This window comes from Oryctolagus cuniculus, chromosome 20 (genome assembly GCF_051225735.1).
Source record: "Oryctolagus cuniculus isolate XC-2025 breed Fujian yellow rabbit chromosome 20, ASM5122573v1, whole genome shotgun sequence".
Taxonomy (NCBI): Eukaryota; Metazoa; Chordata; class Mammalia; order Lagomorpha; family Leporidae; genus Oryctolagus; species Oryctolagus cuniculus.
The window spans coordinates 19697229-19714931 of record NC_142886.1 but is presented as its reverse complement, the minus strand read 5'-3'; the positions used below and the strand labels follow the sequence as shown (position 1 = coordinate 19714931).

Sequence of the window (17703 nt, the reverse complement as noted above, 5' to 3'; positions counted from 1 at the left end):
CCGATGGATAAGCCTATCCGCCTCCTCACTGGTGCCCGGGTCTGCCACTCAGTCCACCCCCGGACTTCCAGGAGCACCTGTCTTTGGGTTGCTGAGCCTACAAAAGGAGTCCCACGGGAAATGCATAGCCTGCATGAAGAAAACCCCAGAACTGGGATGTGGGACCTGGATGACAGACAGGGAGGCTCACCCTGGGGCAGGGGGAGGACGACACTCCATGGCAGCTCAGTGCCAATCCTCAAATCCAGGCCTCCAAATACAAATCCTCAATATTTGTTTTTTTTTTTCCCCCTTCATAATCAACAGAAGGATTCAGAAGCCCAGCCAGAAGAATAAATGGGCACGAATCACTGACAGTATCTGGGAAGAAGGAAAATGAGGGTGGATCATTCCACCAGATTAAAACCAGGAGGTAATGTGTTACGAGAACCACACCTGTGTGCTGGGGCTGGCTTTTAGCCTAGCAATGAAGACGCCTGTCTCCTGGCTCAGGGTCCCGACTCCAGCTTCCTGCTAAATGCAGACCGAGGGAGGTAGTGGTGATGGCTCAAGTCATTGGGTCCCTACAACCCACATGGGACACCTGCATTGAGTCCCTGGCTCCCAGATTTGACCCTGCGCCTAGCCGCAGCCAATGTGAGCACTTGGGGATTGAACTAGGAGATGAGAGTTCTCTCTCTCACTCTCTCTCTCTTTCTCTTTACACACTGATTCATTCCACAAACATTGCTCAAGCATGCATCTTGGGTGCTGTGCCAGGCCCCAGAAGTGTTTGGGGTGTGGAGGGGACATGATGCCTCTTGGCTCTTCAGAGCCCAGTGAGGGGTGGATGGGAGGGTGAGGGGTTCTTGAGAGACAAAGTCACAGTCAGGCGCTGAGCCAAGGCTGGTAGCCCCTGCCCTGTGGCTAGCAATGAGGAGGACAAGGACAAGTGAGTGGGCAAAGAGCAGTAGACTGAATCAGGCCCTCCTTCTGTGCACTCCTCCAAACAGATCCATCATTAATGATAACAGGATCAGAACACTAACAAACGTATTCATTAAGCGCCATCCTGTGCCCCATGCACTTCTTATATGCAATGTCGCATGGATCCTGCACATCATTGGTTCCGTTTTCCAGATGAGAATATAGATCTTCAGAGAGGTTAAGTAACTTGCCCGAGGTTGAGGCTAGCATTGTGGTACAGTGGATGAAGTGGCAGCCTGTGACGCCAGCATCCCATATCAGACCACCAGTTCAAGTCCTAGCTGCTCTACTTCCAATCCAGCTCCCTGCTAATGTGCCTTGGAAAGTAGCAGAGGATGGCTCGAGTGCTTGGGACCCTACCACCCACATGGGAAACCCAGATGGAATTTCAGGCTCCTGACTTTGGCCTGGCCCAACCCTGGCTGTTTTGGCCATTTGGGGACTGACCAACAGATGAAGATCTCTTTGTCTCTCAGTATCTTCATCTCTCTGTCGCTCTGCCTATCAAATAAAGTCAATCGTTTTTTTAAAAAAAATATATATATATTATTCATTTGATAGGCAGAGCAACAGAGAAGCAGAGGCAAAAATACAGAGAGAGAGAGAGAGAGAGAGAGGGAGAGAGAGAGAGAGATCTTATATCCACTGGTTTACTCCCTAATTGGCCACAATGGCTGGGGTTGGGCCAGACGGAAACCAGGAACCAGGAGCTTCTTCCAGGTCTCCCACGTGGCTGCAGGGACCCCAGCACTTGGGTCACCCTCTGTTGCTTTCCCAGGTGCCTTAGTAGGGAGCTGGGTGGGAAGTGGAGCAACTGGGACTCCAACTGGTGCCCATACAGGATGCCGGCACTGCTGGTGGTGGCTTTACCCACTACATCACAGTGCTGGCCTAAGTCAATCTTTTTTTAACAATGCAAAAAAAAAAAAAAACCCACAAACCACACACACAAAACCTTGCCCAAGGTCACACAGTGAGAGGCGGTGAAGGTCAAACACAAACAGAGGCAGCCTTGCTGCAGAGCAGGAAGGCTAACCACTGCGGCCCCCTGCCCTTCAGGAGTGGCAATGATGCCTCAGGGCAGACAAGGCCACACTGTGCACAGATCCAAAGGGAAGAGCGCCACAGCGGTTCTCCACCTTCAGGGGAGGGAAGTCTCCTGACCCACACGGGCGCCCTAGGCCAACATGTGGCCTGCTCGGGACTTGCATTCCTGATGTTGACACCGACAGAAGCAAAGCATGTCTGAGATCATCAAACCAGATCAGCCACGCTTATGGTCCAGAAGCCCCTCCGTGGGCAAAGGCCAGCACAGCCCCCTGTGACCACCACTGACAACCAGCTCCCTGCCTCTTGACACCGCCGATGACATTTTTGGGTGGCTTTCTCTAAAAGGTAGTCATCCAACCTTTGTACTCTCTTCCCAGGGGCTGGCTTCTCTCCAGGAAGTGACAGGAAGTCCCAAGCAATGTCTGCTTCCTTGGTCCCCTGCTCTGTCCCATCTGATTTTCCAGCAAGTCCTCCAAAGCCCCAGCTCCCGCAAGCTCAACACCTGAATGCTAGGAACACAAGCAGGAACAGCATGGCCGTAACGAAAGGGCGCAGGCGGGGAGGCAGCCGTCCTGGGGGTTCACGGGGCACACCTACCTCTCTCTGCTCCCTCTGAAGGCACAGTTCTTCCGTCTCTTCCATCAGTTTGTCTGCCAAGGCAAGTGCACACACACGTTCATGAAGGGTTCGTTCCAGAGCTGGGGTCCTGAGATGGCAGGGGCAGCTCTGGGTGATAGGAGCAGCCTCGCTGGCCTCCTCTGCTTCCTTCCCTTCCCATCAGTGTGCCTGCTTTGGGTATTGGCAGGGTTTTGGCAGCCCCCGATACTGCAGCTGCTGGGCTGGTCCCCAGCTGTCTGCCAGCCAAACTCGTGTCTGGCCAGTGTGGGAAGGCAGAGTCCTGGAGTGGGGTGAGAGGTGCCCAGAGCTGGGCCCCAGGGGTCTAAGCAGGCAGAAGCAGAGAGGGTCCCAGGCAGAGGGGCACAGCCCAGCCTCAGCACCTTCTGTCCCCACCGAGAAGGTTTACCAGCCAGCCAGGGGCACAGGGACTTGTAGCCCTGGGGCCAGGTTGACGGTGGTCTGGGGGTGTGGCTGGAGGCAAGTGCAGGACCTGGGAGCCCAGGGCAGGATGACCTCAGCTCCATTTATGGAGCCCTTACTGTGTGCGGCACACAAGCTCTTACAGGGGTTTTCTCATTTAGCGGATCCCTGCACCACCTCTAAAAGCTATGGGCTATTTTTATCTCCATTTTAAGGAGGAGGAAATTTAGGCTTATAGACGCTGAGCTGCCTAAAGACACATACACACCCTGACACATCAGTGACCAGGCTGCGTCCAAAGCCCAGGCTCCTAACCACTGGGCTCTCCTGCCCCCAGCCACCCTGGCAGAAAAGGACATTTATGGCACCATAACGCCCTCCAGGCATTGCCCTGGTCCCTGGCTCTTTGCAGCTGGCTAGGCCCTGCCCCATCCCCACTGGGAACCTCCATCAAGCCCCTGGCTGCAGCCCCAGCCCCAGTCCAGTCCTCCAGCCAACCTAAATACTCCTGCTTTTCCTTAGCCAACTGCAGCCCCTGGGCCTCCAGGCTTTTGATCATGGCTTCTCCCAGCTGGGCGTTCTTCCAAGTCCTGGGGAGGGGAGACAGATGGGACAGAAGAGAGAAGAGGAAGAAACACAAAATCATTGAAATCAAAGGATGCACCTGCTCTGTACTCATCCATCCTTTTTTTAAGGCCTGAACCTCGGTTTGCACTGTCTCGGGCACTCAGGGGTCTGGGCACAGCACCAGCATCGATCACTTACGGTAACTGGAGGTTGGCCCTGGCTGCAAAGTGGGCCACGAGCACTTGCAGAGCAGGGAAGAGACGTCTGTCTGCACAGCTGAATGCCCCCACCTAGCACAAGGCCAGGCACAGGGCACAGAGCCAGCACGCAGTCTATTTGTTGGATGAACAGCATGACCCTGCTAGAATCTGCAGGTGTGGGGACAGGGCCAGGGTTTTCCGTGATCTGGACCCTAATTTGTAAAGTGTAGCTCAGGCCTCTGCTCCAGTTACTTTGGGGCCCTGGGCGGTGCCAAATCGAGCTTGTCACACTGGAGTCACCCCCAGTGGGGTCCACGTCTGCCACCTGTGGCTTTAGACGGTCCAGGTTCACTTAGGCGACCCTCGCAGATGCTCAAACCCTGGCTTCACTCTGTGCCCACCAGGATCCCAGGCAGGGGGCAGGGAGTTCAAGGGCAACCAAGCCCATCCCCCTTCCCTCTCCCCCCACCCCGCCCACATACTTACACCTTCCCAGATTCCTGCAGCATCTCCAGCCACTGCGTCTGCTCAAACTCGGACTCGGCCGCCAGCAGGATGTTCCCCTGCCAAGGAGAGGAGCCGTGGCCATGACTGAGCGGTCCAGCCCTGCTCTCCCAGCCACGGGCACTGCACCCCTCCCAGCCCAGGCTGCCCAGGGGGCTTTCCTAGGGCAACTCTGTGCCCACTGAACACAGCTCCACTCACGTGGAAGTCCTGATGGGAGATCTTCATGGCGTAGGGCATGCTGGGCTCCTCCTTGGCTTCCACCAGGCAGCCCCCCAGGGGGATGACACCCTGAGAAAGACCCAGAACACACAGTCCCCACCCCCATCCAGTCAGGTCACTCAGGGCAGAGCCAGGTCTTGTCAAGGGCCCCAGACCGGAAGTCAGCCTCTGCAGCCACAGAGAGCCCACACGTACCCAGTCCCCTGCCGTCCCCCAAAGGCCCCATCGGGCTCTCCCCACTGTGGCCCAGGGGAGGGCTGCCTCACCTTGGGGTGGATATTGAAGTATTTATTGCTCTCAAAGCTCTTCTTTTCACTCTCAGAGTAGTAGAGCAGAAAGCTCTCTTTGATGATGAAAAACCTACAGCGGGGGGTGGGGAAGGAGCGAGTGAGGTTTCTTCAGACAAGAAGGACACCCTCGGGGCCCTGGACTCTCGCTGGAGCCCACAGGGACACTGGTTCTTGCTTCTGCATCAGCTCACATCCCACAGCTGCAGCCAGCCGTGGCCTCACACCAGGTGGCGAAGTGGGAGACCCAGGGCCAGCTTCTGGGTCTGGCTGCCTCCTTCCCTCCCCACTGCCCCGGAGCTATCACCTTGGGCGCAGCTGGGCACGGGTGGCCCTCTTCTCGGGGACCTCCAGCCCCTCGAGCTAGCACCTTCAGTATCTTAGGGTCTCTCGCAGGTAGAAGGGGCAAGAAGCAGGACTGCAAGTGCGGTCTTTTTTAAGATTCTGTATTTATTTGAGAGGTAGAGTTACAGACAGTGAGAGAGGGAGACAGAGAGAAAGGTCTTTCGTCTGCTGGTTCACTCCCAAATGGGCTGAATGGCTAGAGCTAGGCTGATCCAAAGCCAGGAGTCAGGAGCTTCTTCCGAGTCTTCCATGCAGGTGTAGGGGCCCAAGCTTGGGCCATCTTCTACTGCTTTCCCAGGCCATAGCAGAGAGCCAGATCGGAAGCGGAGCAGCCGGGTCTCGAACCAGCGCCCATATGGGATGCCGGCGCTGCAGGTGGAGGATTAGCCTTCTGCAACGGCCCCTACAAATTGGGCCTTTTGGTGCAATCACGAAGGCTTTGCTACCAAAGAGCACTGGGTCCCAGGCTGGCGAGGTCAGGACTGCGGGGCGACAGGGTGACCCCGGAATCCTGCTGTGCCCCACAGTGCTTCACAGCCCTGGGACTCAGGTCTCTGCGACTTCAGGTTTGTGACATCCTTGATATCAACAGCTGGGGCACTTGGCCGGCTCTAGGGACTCTCACCAGGCTGATGACTGGTGCTGACCATGATGAGAAACCACACGGCCTCCGGGAGCGTCCACACCAGAGAGCTCAGGGAACACCTGGAGTGGCCGTCTCCTTCTTCCAGGGCCCCTGCTAGTGCCACACTGAGGAGGGGGCAGGGTGTGGAGTTCAAAGCAAGATGTTTTGGAGCCAGCCAGGGTGGGCTCACGAGGGCCAACGGTGTGAACCTCTCCCCTGCCCCGCCTTCAGTGCCAAGGCTCAGTAACTTGCTATTGGCCACGGTGGGAGGATTTTCCTCATGAAAATCAAATTCTACAAAACAAGGGCCAGTTGGCAAACGTTTGCCAGGATACTGCATTGAACGGCCCTCTTGGGAGGGGAAAAGTCCTGAAGCCAGAGACTCCCTAAAGACCCCCCACCCCCACGTCATCTTCCCCAAGGCCACAGCTGCAGGCCTGGGGCCCCGACAGCTGCCTTCTCTCCTCTGCTCAGCTCTGTGCTTTGGTCTGAGCCTCATGCCCACCTACTGTCTTCATTGGCCCCGACCCTCTCTGCCCAGGCACACAGCAAATGCAGCCCCGTGGACCCCACTTGGGGGTGACACCCTGCGAATGCGAACTCCTCTGCCGGCCTTTCGGCCCCAGGTGGTCAGAGCATTTGAAGTCCACCTGCTGCAGAGCTACCGTGGCATTCCAGGTCCTCGGGGACCTGTCCTCTGCCCACCCGCCAGGGTGGCCGCTCCCGCCCCTCAGTGTGTCTGAGCTCCAAGCATGTGCTGGGCTCGCTGCCTCCCCCCACCATGTATGCAGGGCCCAGCAAATGGAGACTGGGCTGCTCCATCTGCAACAGCCTCCCTCCCGCTCTCGGTCTGGCTGAACCCTGCTCGCCCTTGGCCACCAGCCCAGCCCCAGGACATCTGAGCTCCTCCTGCACAGGCCAGTGGGTCTGGACACTTGGCACCAGGCACCACTGCCACACCTTGTGTGCTTGTGTCCTCCTGAAGAGGTGCTAAGCTTCTAGGGGGCGGGGCCTGTGCCACTTCAGTGACGCGGGCTGAGCTGGGTGGCCCCTGCCTTCCCCGTGGAGCTATGGTAGAGCTCGGAGCACAGGCTTCGGTGCCAGGCAGACCTGCCATTTCTAGCGGAGGGGACCTTGGACCCGCCAGCTCACCTCTGTGTGCCTCGGTTTCTTCACCAGTGGAGGCGGGGGGGGTGACAGCACCCGCCGTCACTAGGCAGCGTGAGGACCAAGTACGACTTTCTCATCACTCCACCAGTTGCCAGACAGGGCTGCACAGGCCACTCCCACACCTTGCCCACGGGAAAGGGCTAGGGAACAAGGACGGGCATCACGGGGCTGCCTCCTGGGCCCTCCTCGGCCCCTCCGTGGCTTCTGAAATCCTGCTGTGGGCTGAACTGTGCCCCCCCGAATGCATACATACATCCATGCCTCATCCCCAAATGGGACTGTGCTGGAGAGAGGACTTTGGGGGGCCATGTTAGAGGGGAGCATCATCCGACAGGGCTGCGTCTCTCTACTTCTCTCCCTTCCCCTCCTTCTCTCTTCTGCTCTGTCTCCCCACCTCCCCCTGCCTCGTGAGGACATACCATGATGGCTGCTGTCTGCATGCTGGGAAGAGAGCCTGCACCAGAACAATCTCAGACTCCCAGCCTCAGAACTGGGAGAAATACACGTGTGCGGTATCCTGGCGCCTGAGACAGACACCTGCCTGGCTTCTTGCCACTTCTGGAGCCCCTCCACACTCAGCGGAGCAGCGGCGATCCGTACCCACACGGGCAGGGAGGAGCCCAGCCCCTCATGCTGCAGCTGCAGGTGCACGCCCAGGTTCGCAGAGCCTTCCCTTGCCTCTGTAAGACAGGGGCACCGATGACCTGGGAGGTGCTTTGATTGACTCCCCAAATCATCATGGAGCTGCCACTCTGCACCAGGCGCTGCTCTCGGTGCTGGAACGTGGGTGTGGGCATGAGATAAAAGCCCCAATCTGCATATAGCTGACACTGTAGTGTGTACTGGGGGTCGGAGAGTAAATGCATAAGAGTGAGAGGGCCTGTGCCAGGTGTTCATAGATGCCATGGAGGAAAACAAAGCAGGAGTGGGGATGGGGAGCAATGAGTTAGGGGTCTGACATGGGACAGGGTGGTCAGGGAGAGCCTGGTTAAGAAGATAGCCTTTGAAGAGAGGGGTGCTGTTCCAGGCAGAGGAGCCACAGGCGCAAAGGTCCTGGGGTAGGAAGTGTGCTTGTCTCTAGAAGGAACTGCAAAGCTGGCAGCTGCTGGCCCGGTCACGTCAGGCCCTGTGACGGTTGCAATACCAGTAACAACAAGGCTCACTTTTATCTAGCGCTGCCCACAAGCCATGCTTCATTCCATTAATGCAGCTAATGCATTTGACACTCACAAGGGACATTAAGGGCTCTCTACATTTTATACAGGCAAAATGAAGCAGGGCAGTGGCATGTCTTGCCCGAAGTCCCACTGCTAGTTGGTCGATGCTGGCTTCTTCTGAGTTAGGGAGGAGCCACAAGGGGCCGGCAGCAGGAGTGACATGACCTGACTTGCATTACAAAAGGCTCATCCTGGCCGCTGCAGTGAGAACAGATTGTCGGGTCAATGGCAAGGCAGAAGAGGCGATTCCTTGTGAGCTAGAGGAGCAAGAGACGAGCCGGTGGGTGGAGGCGTGTGAAGGCCTCAGCACTTGCCTGCACACAGGATGTGTCCCCAGATGCCACACCCTTGCATCTCCTCTTGTCCTCTGAAGGGCAGTACAGAGAGAGGCCAGGGGAGATGGACATCTGGGGGCAGTCTTGCTCTGTGCCAGCAGTAGGGACCACTGAGGGCTGCAGGGAGTGGATGGACCTGCCCGCCACACACAGCGTGCACACCACACCTGGACCCAGTTCCAGCTACACTCAGCTTGGCTTGGGTGAAGTGGGGGTGAACAGAGGGGGCTTGCACGGACCTGGAGGAGGGCCCAGAGGGCCAGTGTGGCTTAAAAACCTGTCTCTGTCTTCCTTGCAGTGGGGAACCCAGGACCAGAGACCCTGCCCAGAGCGAAACTTGTCTTCACACCCCTTCCTCCAAAGCTCCCTTCTCTCTCTCTCTCTCTCTTTTTAGAGAGACAGTGAGTTAGACAGTGAGAGAAAGAGAGACAGAGAGAAAGGTCTTCCTTCTGTTGGTTCACCCCCCAAGCAGCCGCTACGGCTGGCACGCTGCGCTGATCCGAAGCCAGGAGCCAGGTGCTTCCTCCTGGTCTCCCATCCGGGTGCAGGGCCCAAGCACTTGGGCCATCCTCCACAGCCTTCCCAGGCCACAGCAGAGAGCTGGACTGGAAGAGGAACAACAGGGACAGAATCCAGTGCCCCGACCGGGACTAGAACCTGGGGTGCCAGCGCCGCAGGCAGAGGATTAGCCTAGTGAGCTGCAGCACCGGCCCAAAGCTCCCTTCTTCCCAGCTACTCTCATTCTGACTATAAGCCAGGGGCCACTCCTTCTGAGCCCGGCACAGTTGGGCTGGATGTGCAAAGGGCTGGGATGGGTTTTTTCTTTTAATTTTTTCCTATTTCTCGGGGGAGGAAAATGAGGCATGGAGAGATTAAGCAGCTAGGAAGTGGTAAAGGGTGGAACTCAGCAATCTCCGCAGGCAAAGCCCAAGTTCTCAACAGCTGTGTGCCGGGCAGCCAATTGGAAAGCACCGGGATTCGGGGCAACGCTGCAGGGCACCACGGGCACGCACTGTGACGTTGTGAGGCACCAGCAAGTATTGGAATGTTGTGCATTTGTACGAGGCACCCGAAGGAATGACGGCGGGACGAGTGGTTTAGAGATCAGCCAAAGACATTCTCTGACAGGAGGGGACAGCTGAGTGAGGTTTTGAAGAATGGATAGGAGTATTTTGGGAATTTGGAAGGGAGTGGAAGGGAGAGATGTATTCCAGACAGTGGGAACAGCATATGTGAAGTATAGCATGTTCGAGATTATGAAGATACAACAGTTTACTGCTGACAAGTGCAAGAGGGGTGGTCAATATGCAGGGGGAGGGGGCATGAGGGGCGGGTTAAGGCCGGAGAGCAAAGCAGGGACCAGCGCAGGGCAGAGGGAGGTCTTTGCAAAGAGGCTGGGTTTCTTCTGGAGGGGTCAGGTGGGGTGGGGTGGGGGAGCTATTGGTGGGTTTTAAACAGGGCACGTGTGAGGTCAAATCATAGCTGTAGATGGGGGGAGGGGGAAGAAGGGCCTGAAGGGTCCATCAAACAAAGGGGCAAATTATAGCTATTGGGAGGTAAAAGTCAGCAGGCTTTATGGAATAATTAGACAAGGGCAAGGTGAGCAGTCTGGGATGACACGATGGCCAAGTCTCTGGCCTGGGTGACAGGATGGACACGAGTGGTCTCCAACAAGAGTTAAAGACCCCCTGGGATTCTTAACCTTGGCCCCCACATTTTTCTCTGCACCATTATTGTTGTGTGTGTGTGTGTGTTTAGAGATTTATTAATTTATTTGAAAGGCAGAGTGACACAGAGAGAAAGATATCGGCCATCTGCTAGTTCGAATGGCTGCAACAGCCAGAGCTGGGATAGCCTGAAGCCAGGAGCCAGGAATTCTCTCTGGTCTCCCACATGGGTGGCAAGGGTCCAGGCCATCTTGCCCTGTCTTCCCAGGTGCATTAGCAGGGAGCTGGATTGGGAGTAGAGCAGCCAGGACTCGAACTGGTACTCTGATATGGGATGTGGGCATCACAAGCGGCGGCTTAACCCACTGCACCACAATGCCAGTCCTCTCCCCCATTACTGTGCTGAAGGCAATGAGGGCTCAACCAGGGCTTGATGGTCGGCACTGGCCTCGTGACAGATCCAGCCCCAGGGAGATGCCACTGGGCTGTGGGCAGGTCGTGTTGGAGAAAGGCCTTTCATGTTTGCAGATGCAAATGCCGAACCTGGGAGTGGGAGCTGGGAAGGGCTTGGCATAACAGTGAGAGAAACTTGAAGTTGACGGAAATTCTGGAGGGCCATGGTGTGCAGAGGAGGGACGATGCTGGGAAGAGGTAAGAGTCTGGGTCCCGGGGCCGGCGCTGTGGTGTGGCAGGTAAAACCGCCACCGCCTGCGGTCCCAACATCCCATATGGGTGCTGGTTCGAGTCCTCGCTGTGCCTCTTCTGATCCAGCTCTCTGCTGTGGCCTAGGAAGGCAGTAGAAAATGGCCCAAGTGCTTGGGCCCCTGCACCCATGTGGAAGACCTGGAAGAAGCTCCAGGCTCCTGGCTTCGGATCAGACCAGCTCTGGCCGTTGCAGTCATATGGGGAGTGAACCAGCGAATGGAAGACTTATCTCATTCTTTCTCTCTACCTCTGCCTCTCTGTCACTCTGCTTTTCAAACAAATAAATCTTAAAAAAAAAAAAAAAGAGTCTAAGTCCCAACTGCATCATCATCTCCAGGGCCTGGAAAGCTTGGGAGGCCAGGGAGCTGAGGCTCAGTTTGAACGTGTTTGTGCACAACCTGCTGAGACTTGGCCATCTAAAGGCACCTCTGTGCCCCCTTTGCCCTCTTCCCTGGAGGTGAGCGATGGCGGTGAGCCCACCGGGGGCAGTGCAACAAGGCCGGCCTGCATGGACAGCAGGTCCATGCATAAAGGAGGCGCCAGAGCTCAGGACCGCCTGGGGACTGGCGGAAACCCCACGTTACCATCCAACTTTCTCGGGTAGGAGAACTGGTCTTGAGACTGAATGCCTCTCATCCCAGGAGGGCAGCAAGGACACAGAGGGTGTGTGAATTTCTCCCAGGTCACCCAGCCTGGCCCAGCTCAGCACCCCGTCTCCCGGATCTCTGAGTCCATCCTGTCAGGTGGTGAATGGGTGGGTGGGGTTGGTGCTGGGGCAGGACAGCTTATCAGATGTGTCCTTTTCAGTGGAGGCAGAAGGAAAGCAGAAACAATAGCCCACTGTGTTCCTGGAGCCCCAGTGTGTGTCCCCTTTTGTCAGTTCAGCCTGGCCCATGCTATGTGTCTGGCCCCAGGTCTGAAATGGGTAGGACAGCAGGATGGCCACCAGTGAAACACATGAGCTCACAGAGAGATTATCAAGCCCAAGAGGGTTAAAAAATTTTTTTTTGTTAGCAGAATTCCTCAAACAATATGGCAAAGACAACAGCACAGAAGTACTGGTAGACACACAGCTGAATCTCTTGGAGTTGCACAACCTGATGTCCACTGCCTGGTGGTACACTCAAGACCCTTCTAGAATTATCTGGTTAGAAACCACAATTCAATCCACATCAACCCTGTTTTGCAAGTGAGACTCCGCAAGCCAGTGAAGGGACCTGGTGTAACCTGGGTCCTGCAGCTGGCAGGGCCAGACCTTGGACTTGGAGCACCTGCCTGTAAGCCTAGGCTCATTTTGCCCATACCCACAGCTGCTCTCAAAAGATCGCTTACTTTTTAAAAAAAAAATTATTTGTTTTCAGTTTATTTGAAAGATAGATGGCCAGCACCGTGGCTCACTTGGCTAATCTTCCGCCTGTGGCACCGGCACCCCGGGTTCTAGTCCCAGTTGGGGCGCTGGATTCTGTCCTGGTTGCTCCTCTTCCAGTCCAGCTCTCTGCTGTGGCCCAGGAGTGCAGTGGAGGATGGCCCAAGTCCTTGGGTCCCTGCAAACGCATGGGAGACCAGGAGGAAGCAACTGGCTCCTGGCTTTGGATCAGCACAGCACGCCGGCCGTAGCGGCCATTTGGGGGGTGAACCAACGGAAGGAAGACCTTTCTCTGTCTCTCTCTCTCTCTCATTGTCTAAATCTGCCTGTCAAAAAAAATTTAAAAAAAAGAAAGATAAAAAGACAGAGATGGAGAAAAATCTTCGTTCCATTGATTCAAACCCTGAATGCCTGCTACAGCCGGGGCTGGCCCAGGCCAAAGCCAGGAGCTGAATCTGGGTCTCCCATGTGGGTGGCAGGGACCCAACACTTGAGCCATCACTTGCTACCTCCCAGGGTGCGCATTAGCAGGAAGCTGGAGTCAGGAGCAGAGCATCAGACCCAGGCCCTCTGGTGTGGGGCGCAGATATCTTAACTGTGAAGCCAAATGCCTGCCACAGGGGTTCTTTCTTTTGAGTCCTGGCCATGAGGAATCTGGACTGCTCACAAGCTTGAAGCCTGGGGCACACACGCAGCTGAGACTCATTTTCAAACAGGACGTGGACAGCTCTGGGGAAGGGGAGAGGAAAGACAAGTGGCTCGTTCGCACAGTTCACTCACTTGACTTTGGCAGACCTCGGTCTGGGCAAATCACCCTGTGAGCCTGATTTCATTTGGTGCCGGTGTGATCCAGACATCCTGGCCACCTCCTTTGCCCAAGGACTCCTGTGTAACCGGTGCCACCACCTCAGAGAGCAGAGGGCTCTGGGAAGACCCAGACAAGACCCTTCCCGCCTGCTTCTGTGCCCTGTTTTCTAGCATCTGGGTGCGTGGGGGAAGCTCTGGAACAGGAGAAGGTAGAGCTGGAGTGAGAAACACCACGCAATTTGCAGAGGTCAATTTGCAGAACAAAGTACCTTGGTCACTACTTATTTCCTGGGGGCAGAGACACTGGGCCCTGAATTCCTCCTGGAGTCACCGTGGAAAGAGTGTCCCCAACCCCACCTTCCCATACACACTCGCAGGACAGTCCCTGCCCCTGGGCTGCTACCTGGCCTACTGCCATTCTGGTAGAAGCGTGGGAAACACATTTCCCCAGTCTGGCAGGTGGGTGATTTAGCCACTGCCATGTCCGTGGGACACCTCATAAGCCAGCTGTGGGGATGCCACAGGAGCCAGAAAGGGAGACAACGCCCCCGCGTCACGAGGGCAAGGTTGAGCCTGGTGTCGGAGCTGATGTGCTAGGCTTCTCCCTGTGGGAAGCCTGGTGTAACCCATGATCTCTGAGAAGTGGTGTTCACAGCCTAAGACAAAACCCTGACCCCAAGCCCCTTTGGGAAGAAAGCCCTCCCACAACCCTTTCGGCACAGCGACAACCATCTGCACAGGCACTCAGCCTGTGCAGGTTGAGTTTGGGAGTACGTGGCTGCTGTCTCCATGGCTCTCTGGGCACCTGCTGGACATTGTGAATCTTAGGGACCCACCAGCATTCTGCAGGAAGGAACTGCTGCTGGGTGGAGCTCAGGGGCCAATGGCCATGGCACCTGGTGGGGAAGAGGGCGGGTAAGGACCTCAGGTGTCCTTGACGGAGGAAGGACTTGGCTGGGCCCCTGTTGTCAGGGGCTGTGACCTTGGAAGGTGTTCGGCAGTGGTTTTGGAAGTGGCTAGAGCCCAGAAAGTATTGGCCCTCAGGAGAGAGTTAGCCTGGCCCCGCTGGCTTCATCCCCTAAATGGCCGCTATGGCCAGCGCACTGTGCCGATCTGAAGCCAGGAACCAGGTGCTTCTCCTGGTCTACCATGCGGGTGCAGGGCCCAAGCACCTGGGCCATCCTCCACTGCCTTCCCGGGCCATAGCAGAGAGCTGGACTGGAAGAGGAGCAACCGGGACAGAATCCGGCGCCCCGACCAACCGGGACTAGAACCTGGGGTGCCGGTGCTGCAGGCAGAGGATTAGCCTAGTGAGCCGAGGTGCCGGCCTTGAATAGGGTTTTGCCAGGGCTTTGAACCTGCATCTCCATTGTTTTCAGAGGAGTCATCAACCCGGCCCCTGCATCCCTCTCCCCAGTTCTCTCACCTCTGCTAATCAATGCTTCCGATTCCCCTCCCCTTTGGCTGCCCTTGGTCAGAAATACTGCTCTGCTGGGAGCAGAAGCATCTTCAGCCTTCCCAGCCCTGGGCGGGGGGGGGGGGGGGGGGAAGGCTGGAGGCAGATGTCCTAAGACAGACCCTGAGGGGAGGAGGTTTTATGGAACCCAGCTGGCCGCAGTCGGTTCTATCCTGCCGGCTGGCTATTTATGCAGCACTGAGCGTTTCCTGGCCCCCTCGCCTGGGCCACCCCAGCCAGGCATCGATCGCCCTAATGGTGAGGCTCTGCAGTGGCGGGCCGGAGCTGTCCTGTCCCCAGGCTTTCCTGTGGCTCTCATTAGCTGAGGTCCAGAGACTCCTCTTCACAGATGGGCAACTGGGGCCCAGGGGGCCCTGCTGGGAAGCAAGAGGGGGCTGAACTGAGCATGGGTCTCCCTGCCACACCTGCCGGAGCCTCTCTGGCTTGCTCTGATGGTGTGTGTGTGTGTGTGCGCGCATGTGTGTGTTCCCAGAATTGGGGATATGGACACAGGCCTAGAGTGGCCATGTGTGATGTCACTTCTTTCCCGAGCCCCAGGGAACAGGGTGGGGGGAGTCACTGCCCAGGGACAGCTCCAGAGTCCCCATAAAGGAGGGGAAGTAGGAGACACAGTCTTTGGGAGGGGGCTGTGAGACTGGGCTTGCAGCTGTGTTTGCAAGCAAGCACACTGCTGATGCTGGATGGTTTCCGGGGTAACTGTGGGGACCCCTGATGGAGATTCCTGGGCTGGAGGGGGGTCCTAAAGCTCTCCAAACTCCCTCACCTCCACCTGTGTGCCTTCAGCTGGGAGGGGTTACCCTGACACTTCCCAGCCCTGGAATCAACGGTGGGTGCTGGGCCAGGTTCCCACTGTGCCTGCATGGTGGGGGAAGGCAGGAGGGGTACGCTGAGGGCCACTTAGCAATCAAGTGAAAATGCCTGGAAAGAGAAGCCTTTGAGGACAGGATCCAGAGGCGATGCCAGCGACGGCAGCCCGGCCCAGTGGAGAAGGAGCTCTGGCTGCCTGGGGCAGCCAGGGCAGGAGGAGGGCAGATATTCTGCTGGAGCTCCTCTAGCCTACAGGTCTAATGGCTGCCTTCCCACTCCTGCGGAGGGTCCTGATGATAGACAGAGGCGAGGCTGGCCCTGACAGACAGGGATGAGGCTGGCCCTGGCCCTGGAGGTTGCAGCTCTGCGAGCACAACCCCGCATGCCCCTCATGGGCTCCTCACGCTGCTCCGGCCTCCGTGGAAAAGGTCAGAGCCAAGCTTAACTTGGGAGGCACCCAGGGAATCTGTATCCCATTAAATCCCAGCGAGAAAGCTGTCGGAAGCAACAAAAGCACACGCGCCCGGCTGTGTAAAATCTGAAACGCAATCCACAGCTCCATTTGTCCTGCGGTCTCACAGAAATAGTCAATTATTCATCAGAACAGAAGTAACCGCTCCCACTCCCACATGATCTTAAGACCCCACCCCACCCCCACCCCCACTCAGGGCCAGACTCACGGTGTGGGTAGGACGGGGAACTTGGGGCATCTACCTGAATCCCTGGTTTCCTGGATGAGTTGGGAGGCAGGGACAGGGGCTGGGCTCCCGAGGCCAGCCTTTGAACAGCCAGGAGACGGCAGAGGGCCCCCGAAGCTGGCCTTGGCCGCTTCCCACAAGTCTGGGGTCTGTGTGCTCCCTCTCCTCCAACACCTTGCAGACTCAGCCCTTACTGACTGCTTGAGAGTCTCCGCAGAGTTGGGGACCAGGAAGCTGGTGGTGAACGGCGGGGGCTGCTCTGACTCCCCCCACCCCCACTCCCACCACCTTCCAAGGAGCCATCCTTGACAGGACCAGTGTGTCCCCTCCCCCACGCTCTCGGTATTCCTCCGCCCCAAGTGCTGAAATCTCTGTTCTCTTGGCCCACATTACAAGCATACATATAGGCAGGCACATTTGGGTGGCTGGGACACCCTCATCCCACACTGGAGTGTCAGGGCTCCAGTCCCAGCCCCACACCCAACCCCAGCTTCCTGCTCATGGGCACCCTAGGAGCCAGCAGGCCATGGCTCCAGTGCTGGGGTCCCTGCCACCCATGTGGGAGACGGGGATGAAAGTCCTGGCTTCAGTCTGTCCCAGCCCTGGCTGTTCAGGCTTTTGGGGAGTGAACCAGTAGATGGAAGACCTCTGCCATTCAACTAACATCAATAAGCCAGTAATTATACATATGGATTACATATAACCTGTAATTACATGTACATATACTTATTTATTTATATTATTTATTTCAGCGGAAGCATGGACCCTTCCTGGGCCCCGGGAACGGAGCCTTGCGAAAGGACAAGCCCAGGGCTGGCTCTGGGTGGGGAAGGAAGCCAGCTTCTGCGGTTGGGGGAGGGGGCCTTGGGAGAGGGTGCACTTGGCAGTGGGTGTCCCAGGAGGATCCCATCTTTGGAAGATGGGACTTCTCCCGCCGTGGCGGACTCTGGCCCGGCCTGGCCCGGGTGGGCCCCAGTCACAGCCACCCTCTTGTCTTCAGCTCTCCCGAGCTGCCCATGCAACCCAAGTTCATTCTCCAGGTCAGTGGCCTCCACCCCGCGCCTCCCAGCCCTCGAGCAAAGATGACCCCAGCCCAGACTAAGATCCACATCTTCAGGGACAGCCAGCCGGGAGCGAGGTCAAGGTCACGGGGGAAGGCAGAGGCAGCGCGAGGACCGGAGGGCGTTGGAGGGGTGCTCGGGCCCGGGCCCCTTCCCCGAGGCCCTCTCAGCAGCGGGGCGCACACTCACCGCCGGGACCACTTGGCCGACGGCCTCCCGAAGGGCCGCTTCCACAGCACCCCGTAGAGCTGCACTTTGGTGCTGATGTCCAGTGCGTCCGAGTCGGCCTGCTCCAGGGACGGCGACGGCGACACCGAGTTGGACTTGGAGGTGAACATCCTGCCTCAGCGGGGCTGCCCCCGGCGCCGCCCGCCCCCTCGCTAGGGCCGGCTGGTGGCAGTGGGAAGGCGGCTTCTGCAGGGGCTTCCGGGCGCCGTCGGGGGCGCGTCCCAGAGAGCTGAGGCGCCGCGCGGCCCCGGCCCGGAGCCGCTGCATCAAAGCGCGCGGGGCGGCGAGCGCGCTCGAGGGGGCGCGGGGCGCGCAGCCGGCGGCTCGGACTCAGGGTGGAGATTGCGGCGGGCCCGGCGGG

The 17703-nt window shown here is 57.5% G+C and overlaps 1 protein-coding gene across 1 annotated transcript in view; it reads right to left on the bottom strand.

Annotated features, from left to right (window-relative positions):
* PLEKHD1 (pleckstrin homology and coiled-coil domain containing D1) overlaps nt 1–17595 on the bottom strand; it is a 36772-nt gene extending 19177 nt beyond the window's left edge. The window contains exons 1-6 of the mRNA XM_008248580.5: nt 17304–17595; nt 4814–4907; nt 4527–4616; nt 4308–4384; nt 3553–3644; nt 2614–2666 (exon numbers count right to left, since the gene is read on the bottom strand). Of these exons, the coding sequence (XP_008246802.5) occupies nt 2614–2666; nt 3553–3644; nt 4308–4384; nt 4527–4616; nt 4814–4907; nt 17304–17452 (555 nt within the window). The 5' untranslated portion in view covers nt 17453–17595. The remainder of the gene's footprint in view (nt 1–2613; nt 2667–3552; nt 3645–4307; nt 4385–4526; nt 4617–4813; nt 4908–17303) is intronic.
* Nucleotides 17596–17703: the final 108 nt, after the last annotated feature.